The following is a 22,672-nucleotide window of genomic DNA, read 5'->3' as shown; positions in this document are numbered from 1 at the left end:
TGATTTCATCAGGTCTATTTATTAATGCATTTCAAGTTTTAAAAAAAACCTTACATTTGTTTGCACAATACTTTATTTTATTTTTGCAACTTTTTAGTAAAAATTTCCAAAGTGAACCAAAAAAAAAAAAAAAAGATACTGTATAAAACACAGTGGACATTAAACTGACAGTAGTATTAGATTGCAATTTGCCTTGATAATCTTGTTTTAATTTACCACATCTTAACTTGTAGTGGAGAGTTCAGTGCACTTTTCTCTTTGCAGAAAACATGAAACTTAGACCCAAAATAAAACAGGGTAGCCAGCTCTCTGCCAGGCACCCTAGCCACAGGAGAACATTACAAGCAAAGAATTTACATGTTCCAAGATCTACCACACTCAAGAAGTTACTATGAACTCTTGCAGAACAAAAGTCACCATTTTAGAAATGCAAACCTAGCTTCCAGCCTTTGCACAGTCTGAAGAACAGAACAAGAACAGAACCACCCCAAAATGTATTTTAAAATGGTTTAAAAGCAACTACAGATTTCTAACTAGTTAAGATCCTTCAGAATTATTTATAGTCTATTGGTCTGGGGGTTTCATGTACAAAATTTGTCTCTAAACCATGTACAAAAAAGCTGTATTTTGAAAAAAGTCACCACATACTGTACAAGTTTTACAAGGAAGAGATTTCATTATATTCTTTTAACATTTTTGGCCTTGCTGGCTTGCTTCACATTATGAGAATGTGTGTGTAAACTGTATACTCTTGGAAAACAAAACAAAACCCTGGCCAACCCCTTAATAAAATTTGCTTCCCAAGCAAAGCCAGAAATATTTTTACAGCCATTTGTTCCCTAATTAGCTTGGTGCTTTTGGAAAAACAGAAGCAGTGTATCACAAGCTTGAATAATGCCCTCTTCCATTTCCTGCATAGCAGTTAAGCATATTATGACATTGCTTTTGTTTCTACTTTGTTTTAAAATGCCAATTATTTACACTCATAATAAAAACTTTGGGCCATTGTGCTGTTGAGCTTCCGGACTCCTTTAAGCGCCTTCTGTGGACATTCCCCAGCCTACACAATTAAAACACAACTACAGCAGACTCTGCAGCAGTTACTTTTGTTTTAGTGGTTATCCTTAAGAACAGTATCATGCTGAAGAATCACCAAAATACTTAAACAAAAAATTAAACAACTTTTCATCTCTCCCATATCTGTCAGAACTGGGAACCTAATTACCACATATTAAGACTATCAGAGCATATCAAAGAAAGTCAGTTGCAATCTTCTGAGGAAAAATAGAACACACTTGTCTTTCTACCAAAGCATGAAAAAAGGAAGTCGATCATTTAACAGGCAAATATTTTTTTTCCTTTTTTTGGAAAATACTTATGCTGAGCTCTCAGAAATCATATATTTTACATAAAAATTAATGATGGGAACATTCTGGCATGTGCTATCCCCAGGACAGCAGCGGCACAATGCGAGAGAGAAAGCACAATCCAGAGGGAACGTTTCCTCCACAAGCCCCCTTTGGATCAGAGCAGAGCTTCGTTCATTTTAGTGGGGCTTGTGCAGGATGAGAAATCTGGGTTTTGCATCCAGAGTGAATGTTAGCAGTAATTCTGACCATAATATAGATACATTTAAAAAAGGATTCGATCCGATTCACAATTCCTGCATAAAGCATTACAGAATCCAGACTTTTATACACCTTCAACCTCTGTTATCCTGAGTATGTCAATTAAACAGTAATTTCTTCATTAAGAGCGTAAAAGGTTTATAATACAAAGAAACATCCATATTGCAATTCTCTTGTTTTACAATTGCACACAGAAGTACAGGTGTACATGAGAAATACAATGTCTGCATATAACATTTTATGTACATTGGCAAAGTAATGTCTCCAATGTCTAGCTTCCTAGCCTCAACAGTTGAAAAATATATGCTTTAATTCATGTGAAGAGGAGTTTCACAAGAGCCATGTTTGCCTCCAAGTGAAGAAAAGGCAACAACGAAGAGCACAGGGAGGAGAAGGTCAAAATCATGGTGCTGAAGACGGTTAAAAATCTGCTTCAAGATCAGCCGCTTCTCTTTTGGGGCAGGGAAATGCGAGCATTGAACATCTCCACATCTTGCCTTTTTTTTTCTTTCTTCTGCTTTTTAGTTGAAAGTTAGACCAGGGACAATGACTTAATATAGGTTTTCTTTGGAGTGAAATTTTCCCACTGTAGGCACTAGGAAGAACCAAGGCAAAAAACAGCACTTAACGTCTCATGTGTCCCATCTGATAACTCTCCCGGGGCCTCTGGCGTGGAGGAGGCTGAGCTGTTTGGGGCGGTCTCCTTCGCTTCAAAGTGCCTACAGAAAAAAGCATAGTTTTAAAAAACATATTGCCTGTTTAGAGACCAGTCAAAACCTAAGGCTTAATGTGCTATATGCAAATGTGCAAGGCCTTTGATTGCCTATCTAAGGTAAGAACAAGGATGCCAAGCACAGAGTACTCAAGATCAGTTCTCCCTCTTCCTGCAAAACATCGGGGTGGGGTGGGGGGTTACATTAAACAAAGGAAAAGCAATACAAAACAGTGGTTGAGACGGCCATTTTATGCAACATTTTATGCAACTGCAAACGCCTGTCAGCGTAAAGTAAGTTGCCAGGTGAAGCCTGAAAGTCAAAATGCCTGCTCAGTTTCTGCTAGTGGAGTGCTTCATAGCATGGGACTGGTGGTGACACAGAAAGTCTGATCTCTAGGCTGAGGCCAGTCAGGCCCCTACAACACAGAGGACAACAGCTCTCCTCTGGATGTTCTCAGTGATTGGGCTGAAATACAACAGCTCAGGCGGTCCTTAAAGCATCCTGAGTTTTGTGCAGAGTTTTGTATATCTACACAAGAACCTTGAACCTGGCCCTGTAGCACATGGGCAACCAGTACAGAAGTTTTAGCAGAGGTGTCATATGCTGCCAGCTTTCTGCCCTCATCAGTAGACTAGCTGCTGCATTCTGTCCTAGCTTGTTCTATGTGAACAAGGCCCACACACAGAGCACATTGCAGCAATCCATTCTCAATGTTACCAACACATGGGCTATCAGATACAGCTGTTGCACCAGACTAAACAGGTAACGGCCACCTAGGTCATTTGGACCTCCAATAACGAACATAAGCTACATACCTACTCCTTTAGGGGCAGTACAAGCCCATTAGTGTGAAGGAGTTAAGGATACCACCCGTTATACTAAGTCCACAAAGATTTGACAGCTGAAGGGACAACTGACTTTTAAGCCTCTGAGTGTCCAATAGGGCAGCACCTTCTCATAGGTTTTCCTCTTCTATATACAAGAGCATTTTGAGGCAAACACAGCACTGCCCTTTCATAGTGCAACTACTACAAGGTGCCAGCGACATTTTCCATTATACAGAAGAGGTTATACAGAATTTACAGAAGTCACAACATGAAGGTGCTTACCTGGGAGAGGTTTAGGTGGTGGCAGCTTTGGGTTGCTGCTTGGGGTATGAACACTGCATATCTTAATGAAACCGGCCATAAACATGATCAGCGCAATCCCCATAAGCAGGACAGCCCACCAGTATATCTGAAATATTGTGAAAGAACACAAAAGACTATTTTTAAGATAGATGTGCATGTACAACCCTACTGCATCTTAAAATCAGTGCAAAGCCATAGCTTTAATCCTCAAATGCCACCAGAGGCCTCTATGAATGAGATTCTAGGACCCCTGAGAGCCCCCATGGAGCTAGGGAGAGGCCCATGGATCCCAGCCTTAGCTGCTGGCTCCTCAGCTGCAGCCCACCTGCCTTACTCTATGGTCCACCAGAAGGGGATCCTGGTGGTGGCAGCAGAGGGCATGCAGACCCCAGCAATGCAAGCAGGGTAGGTGGCTTGTTTTGACTATAACAAGTAAAGCTGAACGAAGCAGCATCGTTGAGGGCCTGTCAACCACCTACTTTTATAAAAGCGTACCTGGGAGTGGTTTAGATGGTTATAAAAGCAGTTACAGCACCAAAGGAAAAATCAAATGAGTAAAGTTCTCAGGAGGGAGGCAAATGAATGCAGAAACCAGTTCAACTACCCAAACCTGGACAGGTCATCTGCTTTCTCAGGACAGGCACTTGCCCTCCTCACACTTCCCCCACCCCAGCTCTAGAAACAAGGCTGAAGTTGGATGATGCACAAATTGCAAAGCAAAAGCCATTTAACCATTAGCAAATCTAATTATTGTGTTGAAGTTTCTCCACTACATTTTCTGGCTTTAATTCAATTTGAATTTGCAGGTTAAAATCAAGTCATCCATATATTAATGCAATCATTTTCCAAAAAAGTAAACTGACTTGAGTCAAGAAAAGTGAATTTTCCCAGGACTGATATAGAGAATAAAAGGTTAAGCTCCATCTTGGAAACTGCCCAAACTCCATAGGAAAACTAGAAAATACCGCACTAATAGAATTACTAAAGGAGGAGAGACTGGAACAGGACACTGGTGGGTTGTGACAATGGCAGCTGCATTTTGCTAGGGAGAGTAGCATTTGAGAGAGAAAAAGACAGAACACAGGACAAGAGCAGGAAAAACAAATAAGAGACCAGGGACATCTCACTTTTTATATATTATGGAAGTGAATCTTCTGTGGGCAGACAGGGTGGGAATTGGGGTGGGGAAACAGGTCCTGCTCTCTGTCCTGTAATCTGTGTCACAAAGGGCACTCATCATATGCAAATCTCCTGGGAGCAGAGGGCTGGCCACAGGTGCTATTCTGACCTGGCATTTGGGAACTATGTTAATCATTTTGGCTAAGTGATGAAAGGATGAAAGGAGGCAGAGTCCTTCTTTCCATGCACAGGAACACAGTACATATCTGTATGGCAAAATATTTAAACCTTAGCCCCAAGTTGCATGTTAGAGCTAACAATGTGCCCTGTACCTGAAAATGCTGAAGATAAAACTGGAACAGCACAATATTTTATTGAAATTTTTAAAAACCGTGACCAAACGTAAAATTTGTTAAGGGAAGAAAAGATGGATACTGCACCAGCAGTGAGATTGGCCAGATTCAGAGTAAGGTGGCAAAAGGAAGCTGAAATGGCTGCACTTTTGGCAGTGTATAAAGAACCATTTACAACTGAGACATATACAGCAGCTATAGATTCGGAAATCAGAGGGCACCAAAGAATTCTACCAACTACCATTTACTGCACACAAAACTGAGAGCTGCTAAGGAAGAGCTGACTGCACGACCTGTCTCCCATGAGGTCTCATTAGAAGTAGTGCAGATATGGAGGCTGACTGGTCACCAGACGAAACAGAACGTGTCTGACAATCACAATTCAGCAGGAATAAAGGAATGCAATGGCACCCAGGCCTGAACAAGCCACCAAGCATGGTAAGACAATGGCAGAGCTTCTCTAATGTAATGAGGTGAGAATCAGCCCCTCAAGAGACCAAATTTAAAGGACATGGGCATGGGCTTAGCTGGGGGGTGCAGCTGCCCCACATATCAATAAAAATCAAGAAAAATACTTAACTGAGGTTCTGCCTCCTCCAACAAAAGCCTGCCCCCCTTAACAAAAATCCTGGCTACGCCCATGGACACAGGCAATGGTCACTGTTTGGAAAATGTGCTAGGTCAAAAACACATTACTGCAATAAACCTAGTTACTGAGTGTGTGTTGAGTGGTGTGTTGAGTGGTACCACTGAGTGGTACCTCGGGTTACATACGCTTCAGGTTACATACGCTTCGGGTTACAGACTCCGCTAACCCAGAAATAGTGCTTCAGGTTAAGAACTTTGCTTCAGGATAAGAACAGAAATTGGGCTCCGGCGGCGCGACAGCAGCAGGAGGCCCCATTAGCTAAAGTGGTGCTTCAGGTTAAGAACAGTTTCAGGTTAAGAACAGACCTCCGGAACGAATTCAAGTACTTAACCCGAGGTACCACTGTATATGAAAATTTCTTATCTGGCAATTCCCATTCTTTTCCATTCCTAAACAACCCTGAAAATGTTTCATTATAATGTAACATTTCCTGTTCTCCTGGTGAATAAAGGGAAAATGTGAAATGAAACACAGTAATATCCAGAGAAGAACTGTGAGAGAGACACTGAGTTGGCCAGCAGGTAATGGCTTTTCCCACCTGCCTTGCCCCACCCTCCAGCCCTAGGAGATTTTATAGGAGAGCTGTTTCCAAACTCTGAGGAGAGACTCTGTTTCCATTGGAGGGTGGCTGGTTTCACCAGTGTTGCCCCATGTCTGGCCTGAAGAACCGTCAGAAGGGAGTTGTTATGCACATGTGTACAGTGGTACCTCGTGTTAAGTACTTAATTCGTTCCGGAGGTCCGTTCTTAACCTGAAACTGTTCTTAACCTGAAGCACCACTTTAGTTAATGGGGCCTCCTGCTGCTGCCGTGCCGCGGGAGCACAATTTCTGTTCTTATCCTGAAGCAAAGTTCTTAACCTGAAGCACTATTTCTGGGTTAGCAGAGTCTGTAACCTGAAGCGTATGTAACCTGAGGTACCACTGTATTTCAATGCGCTGAACAGAGTGAAAGAATACAATTCATGGGGGTGCAGTATGAATTTAACAGAGCTTAGTGTATTTTTGGCTGCTTTTTTGTTCATGTTGTTAATACTGTTTTATAGATTATAAATGCTGTCTTGATTTGTTAATCATATGACTTTTGCTTTAATTACAGTGCAGCTTGTTTTTTAGTTGCTGTTTTGTTAATGGTGTTTTATAGATTGTAATTATTATATTGATGATTTTTTAGTTATTTCATTTGATTCATGCTGTATTTGTGATGTTCTATTATGCTCTACCATGTTACTATTATTTATTGTTTGCAAGCTGCTTTGGGATTCATTTGAATGAAAAGCAGCATAGAAATATAAAAATCAAAATCTATTTTTCCTGGCACTCAGCCAATACAGATGCACACAAATCAGTGAAGCTGCACCAGGGCCTGCCTGTTGGATCTTTATCTCACCCTTCCTCTAAGAAGCACAGGGTTATGCAGTTTCTCTCATGACAACCCCACTGTACTAAGACTAATCATGCCTTGCCTAAGGTCACCTAGTAAGCTTCACGGCCAAGCAAGAATCTAAGCCAGCTCTTCCTGGACCAAGTCCAATGCTCTAGCCCCATAGCACACTGTCTTCTAAAGCCTGGAAAGTGCACAACAGCCTTTTTCACCTCTTGTCATACCCAAAGCTGGCAACAAGCTTTATCTCTATATATTTGTGTCATTCAGTTCTATTCTATTCTATTCTATTCTATTCTATTCTATTCTATTCTATTCTATTAGATACGGTCCTCCAGATGTAGCTGAACTATATGTCCCATCAGCCCCAGCAACCATGGCCAATGTTACACATACGCAAATTCTGAAAACTGGAAAATACAAGTGCTCATGAGGACAGCTTTGAGCAATTCTTAATGGCTTTTTGTCATTCTCCCACCCCACTTTATTCAACAGTGTACTACCACTCTGCTTCATTAGAAAAAGCATACAACATTCTTAAAGCAGAATCTGTATGATTGCAGGAGAATTTTACCATTATCCATATGGGGGGCGGGGGAAGAAAGAGAACCTTACTCCTAGTGGTGCATCAATAAAACTGCTAGCATGCTACCCTTCGGGTAAATATTTACATATTAGCAAAGCAGATGCTACAATGGCTCTGAAGAAAATGAACTACTGCTCTTCTAAAAGCACTACTCATCAAGGTAGCATTGTAGAATTGTGGCAATCAAAGGGGTTGTTGTTTTTTTGGAGGTGGGAATTAATTCAAATTCGAAACAACTGACAATGGCAAGCTTTACCACAGTTCACAACATAGTATTAGAGATTTCTTATTTTAAAAAACTTACAACGATCCATTCTGCAATGTTTTCATACAGCTCTGGATTAAAAATGGCCTTCTTTAACCTGGCTAAGGGGCCGTCAGCATCTACCAATCGACACCTCATGAACACATCACAGTAACCTTTAAAATCATTGCAGGGTGACCCAGGCTGCAGGGTAATAGTTTTGTGATCGAAGAAGTTCTTCCATTTAGCAGATCCTGTACTTGCACAGGAGTCTGGAAGCACTGGATAAAGCAAAAAACATTTTAAGAACAGATGTTATTTTTAGGAAGAGCAATACAACAAAATGCATCACAAGCAACAGCCTGCCCACAATTATATGTGTATTGAAAGAACGTAAGAGGTACAGGACAGCAATCATTACTTAAATCTAGGGTAGGAAATTGATCCATGGGTCATTTTGACCGGGGGGGGGGGGGGACACACACAACTGCCAATCACTTGTGTCATGATTCTTCCTTTGCCGCCCCACTTCAAATTCAAGCCAGGATTGCAAAGCAAGAAATCTGTGGATGAATGGAAATGCTCCAAGAGTGGGTTGCCATTTTCTCATATCATGGGTTAAGATCTTGCTGACTTTTACAAAGAGCAGGCAGAGGCTTATTTGTTATCTCAGTGCTAAGCACCACAGCATTAAAGACCAGATATAAGCTTATCGGTACAAGTACTGATGCACTTAGCACTAAGATCTGAGATCCCTTGTCATCACTTACTGCCAAGATCAGAGATAACAGATCTCTACGCCTGACATCACAGGTCACTGGGTAACTCATGGATGGATACAGTTTGCCCAAAAGGCCTCATGGGTCAAATTCAGAGGTCTGGTGAGCTTAATTAGGTTGGTGGGCTGGAGGTTCCTCCTGCCGTCAGGTTAAATGGATAGTCTTCATGAGATTGAAGTGTTACAACCAGGACTGAGCCAAGGCATTTTGGTGGTTGAAAGAGAAAAGGGAGGAACACCATTTGAACTAGTAGAATAGCACACAATGCACTGGGATGGTTTCTCACATGAGTAATTTCATTTCCTGCTGCAAAGGAGCAGAGATTTTTTTAAATAAAGCTTGTGCACAAAATAAGCCAAGCTTGAACCCTGACAGGATGGAGGTATGGTCGATGAGGGGCTTCCATGTCAGAGATGTTGGTCAATTGCCTGTTCAGGTGCACAGTCTGGGGGTGCATCTGGATCCCACTCCGTCACTGGAGTCCCAGGGAGCCTCAGTGGATAGAAGTGCTTTTACCAGGATCTCTCAACTGATTGTGTCCTCACACTTGGCTGTCCTTAATGGCACACAAGATCCAATCATCTTTCTTCATGGTAAGGTTCTCTGAATAACTCAAGAGTTCTGCAAACTATTCCCCAGCTTCAGTTTTATTGAATAAAAGTATCTGAAATTCTAGTATCAAAATCTAAGCTTACACTATTTATGTTTTAATGTGAAGAGAACTTACTTTTCTCCATGCAACATACGTGGCATAATTCTTTATCATCCTTTGCATCCGTACTGGCACATGTACATTCTTCTAAGCCATACTTCTCACAGATAGAACCAGCACATTGCTAGAAGAAAAGATACAATTATTTTCCATACATGCTTTACATTCCAGAAAACTTAAGGTTCATCATTTGTACAGGAAGAACCACCACCACCATATATTGTGAACTTTTTTCGGTACAGAGAGTAATACCTTTCCCACTCTGGAAATAATAAAACTGGATGCATCAGCTGGTGGCACTTGATATAGACTGGGCAGAATACAAGGCCTGAGAATGCAAAGCTTCAGAATGCCATTTCCTAAACACTAAGAAAATTCACAGGTTCTCCACTTGTTACCCAATAAAGGAAATGCTTTATTCCAGCAGGGAGAAATATACAATCATCCTGGGCCAGCAGCATGTAAGCTGATATTGATTCCTTAGCTTTTCTGTAACATCTCTAGAAGACTTACTCCATTTATGCAAACTTGTGTATTTCTGTTGCAGTCCGTCAAGTTAGGCTTCGGTGCAGATGTTGGACAGAAAGAAGTGTTGCCATTGCACCTCCCTTCTTCCGCACACTCAGAATCATTTCGGCACTTTGCTCCAAATACCCTGAATGTACAAGATGGTGTGCAACAGGGACCTTGACTGGGGCTGTAAAAGAGGGGTAAATACTCAGTTGTCACTTCTTAACAGGTACCTCCTGTCACCTTATTCAGCCCACAAATACCCTTTTGTTATTTAGCTGGAATGATTAGCTTTAGCCTTTGTTCTGCAGCCCATCACCAATATAGATCAAAACTTTAACTGATAAGCTTGCTCTTAAAAAGGTGCCTCCTGTCACTCTTTAATCCCTATGACTGTGGGTATAACAGGGTTGTTTAAAGTCTCATTGATAGTTTTTAGCTGAATTCAAAAGCTTAAATCAGTAGTAAAAAGAACAAGGCACTGAAAAGAACATGTGGGTCCCCCTTCCACTTGTAACACACTCAGCCCTACTTGTGGCACTTCCTTCAGTTTCAAATAATTTAGTAGCTGCCTTTCAAGTGTTCAAGGCAACAAATAAATAAAATATATTCAACAAAAGCAAAATAGAGGTAACAACATCAATAGCAGCAAACAGCCTAGTCAGCTGAATCAAAGGCCAAACAGAAGGGATGTGTTCTATACCATTGGCAGAAGGAAAACAGAAAATTGGAATTTGGAACTCAAAAGCAGAGCCAGAAAAGAGGACTAAAGCTAGCATGATCGACAATACAAAAAGGCTTGGACTTTGTCACCACCAGTGTTCTTTAAAAAAAACCTCATATACTACTCAAACGCCTCAAATAGTGACCCTATTCAGATGTATCAGGGCAATCGAAATTATTCAACCCCCATTGCAAATCACGTTTATCATTAAAATTTACAGACTTTCAGCTGTTTGCAATGAGCAAACCAAAGCAATTGAAATAGCTCAACACAACAGATGCTTCAAGTGGTTTCCCCAAATTCAGCTGAAATTGCAACTTGAAATGACTTCTCCAGTCTCACTGTTATTCAACCCCTTCATGGCAAGCATCTTTAGTACTTAGTGGAGAAGCCTCTTGCAGACCTGCTGCAAAAGAGATGCATAGCCAGACAGCAGCTTCCGGCGGCATTCCTGAGGAATCTTAGCCCACTCCTCTAGTTCAGTAATATTTTTGGGTTTGCGTTCTGCAACCGCCTTCTTCAAATCCCACCAGTGATTTTCTATGAGGTTCAAGTCAGGTAACTGTGATGGCCACTGTAGAACTTTCCAGGACTTCTGCAATCAAATCTTGGTGGAATCTGAGGTATGCTTGGGATCATTGTCCAGTGACGTCCAAGCTTCAGCTTCCTCACAGACGGCATGATGTTTCCTCCTAGGATTTCCTGATACTTCAGTGAATCCATCCTGCCTTCCACACGCTGCAAGTTTTGAGGGCCAGAGGATGCAAAGCAGCCCCAGAGCATCACCGAGCCACCACCATGCTTCACTGCAGGCAGAGTGTTCTTCTCAGCGTATGCTTCATTCTTCCTCCTCCAGATATAGCGCTGATCCATGGGGCCGAAAAATTCCCATTTTGTTTCATTGCTCTACAGAACAGAATCCCAAAACTTCTATGACTTATTTATATGATTTTGAGCATACTGGATCCGACTTTTCTTGTGCTTTTGGTTTCGTAGTGGTGTACGTCTTGGGAGTTCTGGGATGGAAACCTTCTGCATTTAGTATGTGCCTTACTGTGCTCACTAAAACCTCAGTGCCTGCTGCCACCAAGTCTTGCTGCAGCTCTTTTGCAGTCACTCAAGATTTTTCCCAGCCTGCCTTCTCAGAAATCTGATTGGTGCCACAGATAGCTTTTCCCTCCTGCCCCATCCAGGTAATGTAACCATTGTTCCTTTAACTTTGAGCTTGCAAACTATGTTCCCAACTATGTGCCTCTAGGAACATTCAGTGCCTTCACTATCTTTTTGTATCCTGCTCCTTGTTTGTGAAGGCCGATGATCTCTTCACTTGCCTTCTTGGACCATTCTCTTGACTTACGTCGTATTTCTAACATGCAGCCAAATTTGATGCTCAGCAGACCCCTAGGCCCAGGGGTTTTCAACCTTTTGCAGTCCATGGCTCCCTTGACCAACTACATTCTTTCTGCGACACCCCTGTGGGGCTCAGAAGCCCAGTTATGTCACACCTTGCTTGCAGAGCCAGCAGCCCCTCACCCCTTTTTGAACATCCTCCCTTGTGGAGTGTTCCCTCAGTCTCCTCTCCTCGGGAGTCCTCCAGGCGGCAGCCACCACCCCTGGTCTCTGAGCCCCCTCCACCCCAAAGAGAGGTGCATCCACACCCCACCCACAGGGACCTGGAAAGATGCCCCCAGTCTTAGCAACCTGACAGAGACTGGCCAAAGATGAACATGAGGCCAGCATCTTACTCACCTTGGGAGGCAGCAATGGGTTCCAATGAACATGCATGGCAGAAAGGCTCCCCATCAGTGCTGGGCATTCAGTTCCCAGGCAGGCCTTGCGCACAGCAAGCACAAGAAAGGCCAGAGCTGTGCCTGCCCGCGTGCCTGGCCTCCCACTTGTTTGTCCATTCCCAACAGCAAGGGCTGGTGGACTGGCTGGCTGGGCTCCCTCACCCGCTTGTTCACTTTACTCTGAGGCCACTTCAGCTTCTGGCAACCAGCACCCCCTGGCCAGCCCCAGAGGCACCATTTGCATGGGGAGCTTGTAGCCAGGGCTGCTGCAAGAAACAGCTGCAGAAGCCTTTGGGAGGCAGAAATGTGAGAGGGCATCAGAGGGAGGGAGGGAAGGAAAGAGGGACTGAGGCCAGTGTTGCCCATGGCACCCCTGACCACCATTCAAGGCACCCCAGGATGCCATTGCACATTGGTTGAAAACCACTGCCCTAGCCAGTTACGTAAATTTCATGCGTTCCAGCTCAAGCACACCTGGTGCAACTAATGAAGCTCTTGATTAGTTGCATCAAGTGTGCTTGAGACAACACCTGTTGTATTTGTGCTATTGTGAGTGATTCTATTCAGGGAGTTGGATAATAGTGAGACTGGAGAAGCCAGTATGCCAGCTGAATTTGGGGAAGCATCCACTGTGTTGAGCTATTTCAATTGCTTCTGTTTGATCTGCTCACTGCAAACAGCTGAAAGTCTTTAATTTTGATAATAAACACAATTTGAAATGGGGGTTGAATAATTTCAATTGCCACTGTAAATTGTGGTTTAAATTGGCAAAATGTTCAGGGGCAGCAATAGTCAAGCAGTTGGATAGTGAAAACCAAGTTGGACATCAATACCTGCACTGCTGGCCTGGTTTTAGTTTGCATTTCTTGTCTTCTGGTTGGTTTGCATCATAGCAACAGTCATCTTTACACTGGTCACTGTAGCCACAATCACACTGCTCTCCTTGCTCCACCAATCCATTCCCACAGATAGGTTGACCAGACTCTGAAAAGCAGGAAGATCTTCAGAACACTTTGTCCCTTAAACATATATTGTGAGATATTTGGAGCAACACTGGAGGACACAGTGATTAACTGAACCAAAAAAAGGGGGAAATTCCTTTTAAATAACCAGAGCAGGTATGGGAAACATTTTGCAGGACACTTCTAATGAGTGTGTTGCAGGAGGCAGGTATCAGCTTGCTCTGACTTTCGGGGGGGGGGGGGAGTACCAAGTTGCATTTTTTTGTTGCTTAAAATGTTCTGTTTACTCAAAACATGTGGATATTGCTCTCCATCCAGTAGATTCCAAGATAGTGAACAAATATAATGATTTTATTGATAAAAGTATTTCTATGCTGCAATATCAGAGCCATATATGGCTATGTAAACTAAAAAAACTGTACAAAAAATTCTTAAAATGACTAGTCAGTTAAAAAAATATATCCTCTGAACAGCCACATAGGCCTGTGGCATGAAAAAATATTTAAGTGATGCCTGCAAATCAAAAGGAATGCTTGCTGAATCTCTGCTGGAACTGTAACTTTAGCAGTAATATTTGGCAACAGCTAAACCATAGGGCACTGCATGCATTTATATGCCTGGGAATACAGAAACGCAACCAGGAGCAAAAAGGTTGCCACTTAATGGTGTGGTGCATTTCTTTGTGAGAGGATGCTTTGCAAATCAGGACACCACCAACACAAAAGCCCTCTCCTTTGTTGTGACACAGTGCACATCTGTTAAGACGGGCCCTTGAAGAAGAGCTCCAAGCAGATCTCAAAACATGGGTAGGTTGGGACAGGCATTTGAGTCTTTAAAGGTAAATGCCAGCACCTTGAACAGGACCCAGAAAAACAGCATCTGTGTGAGCTAGCGGGTGGGACACACTTGTGAACAAGCAGAGCTGTAGCTTATTGGTGACAAGCAAGGTTCTTGCTTGGTTTTGCTTGGATTTCTTTTTTATCTATTGGAGGGACAACTGGCCAGTGAAATTTTCAAAAATGACAAATTGGAGAGTCTTGAGACTGTCTAGATTTCATACTGATACCCTATTCCCATATCACCCTCCCCCCCCCCAAAAAATGGATGAATTATCGACCTACCAACAAAACAATTATTTCTCTTTTTTTCAAGAACTTGACTGATATTCCGAACGCTACAGATAGAGAATTTGTTGTTGTTAAGTTTGTCCCCAGATGTTGCTCTTGCATACATGATGTAATTGCCATTTTCTTTCTGTCCCAAGTTTTTAGACTCTCCTGGAGTGCATTCTGTTCCAGAATCATGCTGCAAGAGAGATAATTCTCGGTTTAATTTTCTGTTGTCTTAAAGGCAGCTTTACAGTAATAGTGTTAGTGGAAGAGTGAATGTCCCCAGGATAAGAGGCAGGCAGGGTTAGGGAGAAATGATATTTGCAGCCAGTTTTCCTGGAACTTGAAAACTTTTCATAGAACATTCACCAACCAGCAACCATAAGCAATATAATATTTTTGTTACATTCGATAGATTGATTATCCATTAATAACCAATATGTTATCCCCTTATCTGCACAATATAATAATAATAATAATAATAATAATAATAATAATAATAATAAATTATTTATACCCCGCCCATCTGGCTGAGTTTTCCCGGCCACTCTGGGCGGCTCTCAATCAAGTGTTAAAAACAATACAGCGTTAAATATTAAAAACTTCCCTGAACAGCTTGTACTGCATTTCAGATGTCTTTTAAAGATAGATAGCTGCTTATTTCCTTCACATCTGAAGGGAGGGTGTTCCACAGGGTGGGCGCCACTACCAAGAAGGCCCTCTGTCTGGTTCCCTGTAACCTCACTTCTCGCAGTGAGGGAACCGCCGGAAGGCCCTCGGCACTAGATCTCAGTGTCCGGGCTGAACGATGGGGGTGGAGATGCTCCTTCAGGTATACAGGACCGAGGCCATTTAGGGCTTTAAAGGTCAACACCAACACTTTGAACTGTGCTCGGAAACGTACTGGGAGCCAATGCAGATCTCTCAGAACCGGTGTTATGTGGTCCCGGCAGCCACTCCCAGTCACCAGTCTAGCTGCCGCATTCTGGATTAATTGCAGTTTCTGGGTCACCTTCAAAGGTAGCCCATGTAGAGCGTGTTGCAGTAGTTCAAGCAGGAGATAACCAGAACATGCACCACTCTGGCGAGACAGTCTGCGGGCAGGTAGGGTCTTAGCCTGCGTACCAGGTGGAGTTGGTAGACAGCCGCCCTGGACACAGAATTGACCTGTGCCTCCATGGACAGCTGTGAGTCCAAAATGACTCCCAGGCTGCACACCTGGTCCTTCAGGGGCACAGTTAGCCCATTCAGGACCAGGGAATCCCCCACACCCGCCCGCTCCCTGTCCCCCAAAAACAGTACTTCTGTCTTGTCAGGATTCAACCTCAATATGAACAGTCTGAGCACCAACTGAAGTAAAATTTAGAATTAAAACTGCAACAACCACTCTAGCAATAGATAAAACCAATGGCTTCAAGTTACAAGAAAGGAGATTCCAACCAAATATTTGGAAAAACTTTCTGGCAGTAAGAGCTATTTGACAGGGAAACATTCTCCCTTGGGAGGTTGTGGACTCTCCTTCCTTGGAGGTTTTTAAGAAGATTGGATGGCCATCTATCATGGATGCTTTAGCTGAGGTTCCTTCATTGCAGGGGGTTGGACTAGATGACCCATGGGCACCTTCCAACTCTACCATTCTATGATTCTATGAAAACAAAAAACATTTTAATATCTCAAAGTGCTTTGAGCATCCAAACTCCAAGTTCAGCATAAATTGGCATTGCTAATCCCAACATGTTTTATATCCCAGTGGAAGATGTTCAGTATCAATACAAGCTAGTCACATAAACCATAAGAGACATGGCAATTTTTTCTTAAACATTGGCATAAGTGATAAGATTTATATTTAACGCTATCAAAAGCCAGGACAAAGAAATGGATTCTCCAGATTATGTTAACCAGACTATATATCATTGCTTACATTTTAGCAAGGCAAGTTGCAATAACTGTGTCCACACAAGAGAGTGTGTCCGCCTTTGTATTTATACAAACAGCACATTCCACATGGTTATTGCAAACTACTCCTGCCACATCTCACACAAGTCCTAGTAATTTCACTGAAGCTTGCAAAGGACATGTTCTTGGAAAGCAGAGTTCAGTCCTTGTTAACATCTATCTTGCAGAAGCTTGCTAGCACATGTGACCCTGCAGGCTGTGAAAAACAAGGCCAAACTGTATAGGAACAAGCCAGTATTCTTTCAACCATGCCATAGCAAAGGCTCTAAAATGTCATTTCTGAGAGAGAGAGAGAGAGAGAGAGAGAGAGAGAGAGAGAGAGAGAGAGAGAAGCATTTGCTCTGTTGCACAAGGTCTTAAGTGTACTGTGAAAGTAGGATAATTCCTTATTGCCCAAGTTCAAGAGTCAAGGCTTGGATGCAACAAACTGTTAACTTGGGAGAAGCACAACTCACATCAGTTCTATTTACACAAAACGGGAGGCAAGGATTTTAGCACAACTCTTGGGTACCTCTGAATCTGCTATAAAAGCAGGGCCAGCTAGGAATGCAGCTGTAACGCTCATACTTACTGGAGAACCAAAGTTATGTCCAACTTCATGTGCAAAGGTGATATGAGAGACCTTAGGAGGGACGTGGGAACCATAATTCTGTACTGTGATGATGCCAGTATTTAAGGATTTCTTTTTGCCGTCAGAATAAAGCTTGCTCTTTTCACATATACCACCAGAGCTCCCTGCAGTTAAAATTAAGCAAAAACATTTTAAAAGGGGATTATTCTAGATTCACTAGAAAGCTATGAATAAATATTCCAGCTAAGAAAATGCCACAATAGAGCTTTTCTCGCCATTACTTTTGTTATCAAAACATCTCACCCTATATTCTGGCACAATTAGCAAGGAGCAACTGTAACAAAGCTCTTTGTGCAGACAAATAGTGAATGACAGGCAGATTTATTGGCCATGTTTAATCCCCTGCAAAGCATTCCCTTCCATCAGAAGTTCAAATTTCTGGCACATTCCACACTTTACTTAAGTGGACACTTCATTGCTTGGGGTTAAGTGAGGAACTGTTTTAGTTTATGTAACATTACTACCCCACCTCTAGTATCGTTTGGAATAATCTCCAACACAGAACTTCTGCCACAGAACAACAAACTGACACAGTGAGTTTTTCCTACGAATTGGCTGATACCTTAGAGCAGGCTTCCTCAACCTCGGCCCTCTTGATGTTCTGAGACTACAATTCCCATCATCCCTGACCACTGGTCCAGCTAGTTAGGGATCATGGGAGTTGTAGGCCAAAAACATCTGGAGGGCCGAGGTTGAGGAAGCCTGCCTTAGAGAGCGGCTGCTGATCAGTGTAGGCAAGGCCAAGCTAGATGGGCCAGTGGTCTCATTCAGTACAAGGCAGCTTTCCATGATCCTATGACCACTTTCCACAATCCTATCATTCCATTCAGGCTCTATTTGAAGTTTTGATTCTTTGCTCCAACATGTATCACTGACCTTCCATTCTGTTGCCAAGTATGGAAAGGGTCTCACAACTGGGATAGTTCAATCAGTAGAGCATGAGAATCTTAATCTCAGGTTTGTGGGTTCCAGCCCCACATTCCTGCATTGCAGGAAGTTGGACTAGCTGACCCTTGTGGTCCCTTCCAACTCTACGACTCTATGATCTTAGGATTTTAGCAGGACACGTAATTTTTTTTGGGGGGGCGGACCTACAAACTGTGCCTCAGTAAAATATCTAATTTTGGACTGAGGAAAAAAAGTTTTATCTTATACTGGAGAGGAGAACCTGCAGCCCTTATGTGACCCTTAGCCTTTCATATGGCTTTCAGAGAGAGACGGAGTGGAGCAGAGACAAAGCTTTACAATCCTGCACTGCCACACACTTTTCCCACCCTCAGCTGCAACCCCCAATGGCCAACAGTCTATTATATATGGAGGTCAACATGCACTTGCAGGGGTAGACTATAAATTCTTGAGGTCCTCAAATATGTGCTTCTTAAACTGTGATTCTTCCAAGTGCTACAGTTCAAGTGCTTAAATAGCACACTTTGCTGTTGCAAAGTACTTAGCCTAAGAATATCTGCTTATCTCAGCAAGCAGTATGACTCATTCTTAAGAGTATATTTACAGACCAACTGTTCTTCGGGAAGTTTGGGTTGAAACCACAAAGACAAAAATATCAGTTAGACAAGTCACACCCACTTCTGAGTTACCACAGTTATCCAAAACTGTCTTCCTGAAGATGAAACTACTGATCAACAGGAATTTTAATAGGATGGTGAGATAGGTTGTGACCTGAAAATAACATAAATTGTGCTATGCAGAGGTTAACAGTAGTCTCTCGAAGGTTTTGTTTTGTTTGTTTGTTTTTGAGGAAGGGGCTATGTTACGTCTGCAGAAAAATAATGCAAGAGTTGCCAAAATAACCAGCCATCTGTGGGCTTTAAAAATGATATATGCAGAAGGATAAGGTTGATAATTTTCCCTCCTCCTTATATACATTACTTATTAAATGTATATGTTGTTTTTCAGTCAATATTGACTCCCAAAGCAGCTTAAAAAAGAAGTTATTTTTGCCATCGAAGTGCTATGTAGAGAAATGCCCTAAAGTGTATTTCATGCACCCAAATGCCCTGAAGTGAAACACCCATAAGTCACCTGTATAGTGGTTAGTGAGTTCAAACCATAATCAGTTCAAAAGACATTCTCCTGTTTAAGGCTTGCTACCCGAAGGTGACTTGGATAAGTACAAAAAGGAAAACCCTAATGACAATGCCTGAAAAGGACTACAGGATAATGCCTTATGCCAATTATCTAACTCAGTATTGTCTACACACTGACTGGCAGTAAGTCTCTGGTTTCAGACAGGGCCTTTCCCAGCCCTACATAAGAGATGCTGGGATTAACCTGGGATATTCTGCATTCAAAGCAGGTGATCTGCCCCTGAACTATAGCCTTTCCCAAAGCCCATTGAAATAGAAGCAGATCTGCTTTGCCACTTGCTTTTAGGCAGAACCTGCACGTTAAGTAGTAAACAAGCGAAGTTACCTCTATCCAAAGACCAGACATGAGAAAGGCAACCTGTCTTCTGTCAATGGGCTACAGTTAGCAGTGGGAAAAACAACTTGTAGTTTATCATTCTACTACTGCCTTCTCTTTCCTCTTCCTCTGTATACCAGAGACTGCTGCAGAATGGACTGGCCACGCTTGCCAAAGGTTTGAACTGACTGCTTGCAAAGGGTTTTTGAAATTAGTTTGAGTTTCACATCCTTCTAGCCTTGGACTGTGCTAGATGATCCTTCCACTTTGGTTAACTGCAATGAGGGCAGCTTTAGACACTTAATTGAAAAGCAAGACTCTTCCCTTTATACTACAGTGGTACCTCTGTTTATGAACTTAAATTTGTTCCGGAGGTCCGTTCTTAACCCGAAACCGTTCTTAACCTGAGGCACACTTTTGCTAATGGGGCCTCCCACTGCCACCATGTGACTTCCACTCGCATCCCGGGGCAAAGTTTGCTACCCGGAACACCTACTTCTGGGTTAGCGGAGCTCGTTTCTCAAAGTAAGGAGGACAGTACATAACCAGAGGTTCCACTGTACACAGTTTAAATGGGCACTGATGATACCGAATGGCAGTTGTTCTGGTATTGTCTAGCATAGAATTCCCCAACATAGTGCCCTCCTGGTATTTTGGACTATGACTTTTATCAGCCAGCACTGCCATATGATGCTGAGGCTGATAGGAGTTGTAGTCCTAAATGTCTGGAGGTCATCAGGTTAGGAAAAGTTGTAACTTTTTTTCTGGCTGGTTAAGATTTATTTCAACACTTCAGCTGTGGGGTGGAAGTTAATCTCCTGTGCCTCATATACTTTTGTGGGAGTAAGGAGCATATGACAACTATGTAGTACAAGTGAAAAGAAGTATCACCTCAGTCAGGCAAGCCTGCCAGGTAGCAAGGTATGCTGCCTTTCAGTAACACTAGGAGTTTAACCATTTAAACTAGGCAATACAACCATTTACGAATGATGGCCAAGATGGAACTTTGCGTATAGAGCCAGACCATTGCCACAACACTGACAGGCAGCAGCTCTCTAGGATACAGGTAAATAGATATCCTTGCTAATAGATATCATTTTAACTGGAGATGCCAGATTGGTCTTGATCTTGAGATCTTTAACACACAAGATGCCCTCAAGCAACATAAACTTTTTTTTTTTTTTACCTGAAGGTGCTCCAACCCAAGCCAAGCCAAGGACACCATCATCAAAATCACGATCAGTGAACACATAGGCTAAACAATAGTCATCATGATTCTGCTCAGAATTGAGTTCCAAAAATTTCTCCACACCAATATTTGGAAACCTGAAGGGATTGGTAGGGTCTTTTTCATCTTGAGTAGTGTTGATCTAAAAGAAAAGGTTCTGTGGTGTCAAATAACTCTTGCTAGCCAAGTAGCAGCTTTTCAAAGATGTAACCTATGCTCACTGTAAGAATCCACACTGCAAAAGACTGATTCACAGATATAATAATATACATTACTCAATCTCACCAGTTTAACATTCAGTGACTCAGAAATGAATTATATGAACAGTACCCACTGAAAAGCATTCAGAGGGGGAAAGAAAACTCTGTGGTGCTTGATCTGCAAAAGCAGTTCAACACATGCAATTTGTGGCTTGATGTTGCAGTCATTAAGAGGCATGGTATGAAGTGACACAGGACCAGAGAAAAGATTATTTGCCAAGAGCCAAGGAACTGCTTTAATCACCACCCAAGGACAACAAGTAAATGGTAACAACAGGTAATAAGTTCAACAGATGTACTCCAATTCCTAGGGGCTAGTAAATTTAAACGAAGAGGAAGCAAATGCACAGGAGAAATCCCTTGAACTCTAAGGGGAAATGTAATTGGAATCAAAGAACATTTGCAGTTATAGGAAAGCTTCAGGGCCTCAATACCATCACCCACTAGTACAGATGGAGTGGCATAAAATTTATATGGGCCAGAAAATGGAGATAAAATATCACACCCAAAATCTGAGTGTCAGAGGGATGGAGGTCAACCAACATCACTGCACACACAGACAGCCTAACTTACACTTTAAGAAAGGGTGGAAAGAAATAACATTTGCCTTTTATTGCTCTGAAACCCGTAAGGTTTGTTTTTCATGTCATCAAGTCTGAGCGCTATATTATTAATATTCCATTATATAACCTCTCTGAGACAAAGTGACTAGGTCTAAGCCCACCAGCGGGTTCCAAAGCTGAGCAAGTATTCAGACCCAAATGTGAAGTCCAAAACTTCTCCACTATACTAGGTAATTCTTAGTAAAGAATCTAATTTCACCAACTGATTTTCCTTGAGATTTTCAGAATCTCAGTCACCCCTCTATTAGTGGAATTTGAAGGAGAATCTCAATGCTAATGTTGGTCAAAATGGTACCACACACAAGAGGGAAGAACTTCGTGCTGCTCTGCGGCTATGGAAGACTGAATGTGTTTGGGGGAAGATGGCAAGCTGCAGGAGGAGGAAAGAAATGGGTAACCTGGAAGAGGTATGGCTGGCTGGCACCCTGACCAAGAACATTTCTCAATGCAACATTTTGTTGCTGGTTTCATTTGTAGCAAAGATTCAAAAGTTGCCTCCACATCTTTTATTCCATTAGTGTAAATAGGGTAAGAATTAACAGTATGTTCACCAGCACTGGACTACTGGAATAAGTAATAGGCAACTGAAAAATATTTAGCAGGAATGGCTAAGTTAGCTAGAGCTTGCAAGGAACAGAAATTCTAAGAATTAAATTACAGAGTACTTACTCTTATTCGTTTCACCATAAAACTGATATTTCGGATTCCTGAGAAATCTGTTGACTGGTAAATTGTGTCAATTGCTTTAACATGGCTGGATATCTAAAACAGAAGAAGGTTAAAGTTCTGTGCATGTAGTTCTCTGAGAGGCAAAATGTCAAGGGAGCTGCCTTAAACCACTGATTCATTTAGTTCATTTACTTCTTTATTTAAAGAAGTATTTATGTACCACCCTCATAAATATGTCAGGGCCGTGTACAGCAATATAAAAGCAGTTTAAAAACCATTAAAAGCAGTACAAACTAACAGGCTGTTGCTCTAGGGTTCTAATCCTACCTGGAGATGAACCTGGAACCTTTTGTATAATAATAAGCATGTGCTCTACCACATCCCAGGGAAATTTCAGGGTCCACCCCCTGCATGGGCATTTATCGTATGTTCTAGAGATACATAAATACCCATAGTGCACATCTACAAGAAACTATAGGTTCTGTTGCTGA

The 22,672-nt window shown here is 42.2% G+C and overlaps 1 protein-coding gene across 1 annotated transcript in view; it reads right to left on the bottom strand.

The window, feature by feature from the left end:
• Positions 1-22,672, bottom strand: part of ADAM10 (ADAM metallopeptidase domain 10) — a 47,901-nt gene continuing 25,229 nt past the window's right edge. Inside the window, exons 7-16 of the mRNA XM_083586500.1 lie at positions 22,182-22,274; positions 20,588-20,771; positions 16,921-17,084; positions 14,406-14,589; positions 13,156-13,306; positions 9,812-9,995; positions 9,314-9,422; positions 7,868-8,088; positions 3,454-3,580; positions 1-2,347 (exon numbers count right to left, since the gene is read on the bottom strand). Of these exons, the coding sequence (XP_083442626.1) occupies positions 2,253-2,347; positions 3,454-3,580; positions 7,868-8,088; positions 9,314-9,422; positions 9,812-9,995; positions 13,156-13,306; positions 14,406-14,589; positions 16,921-17,084; positions 20,588-20,771; positions 22,182-22,274 (1,512 nt within the window). The 3' untranslated portion in view covers positions 1-2,252. The remainder of the gene's footprint in view (positions 2,348-3,453; positions 3,581-7,867; positions 8,089-9,313; positions 9,423-9,811; positions 9,996-13,155; positions 13,307-14,405; positions 14,590-16,920; positions 17,085-20,587; positions 20,772-22,181; positions 22,275-22,672) is intronic.

This window comes from Podarcis filfolensis (assembly GCF_964270895.1).
Source record: "Podarcis filfolensis genome assembly, chromosome: 14".
NCBI classification, from domain to species: domain Eukaryota; kingdom Metazoa; phylum Chordata; class Lepidosauria; order Squamata; family Lacertidae; genus Podarcis; species Podarcis filfolensis.
This window is presented reverse-complemented; position numbering and strand designations above follow the sequence as displayed.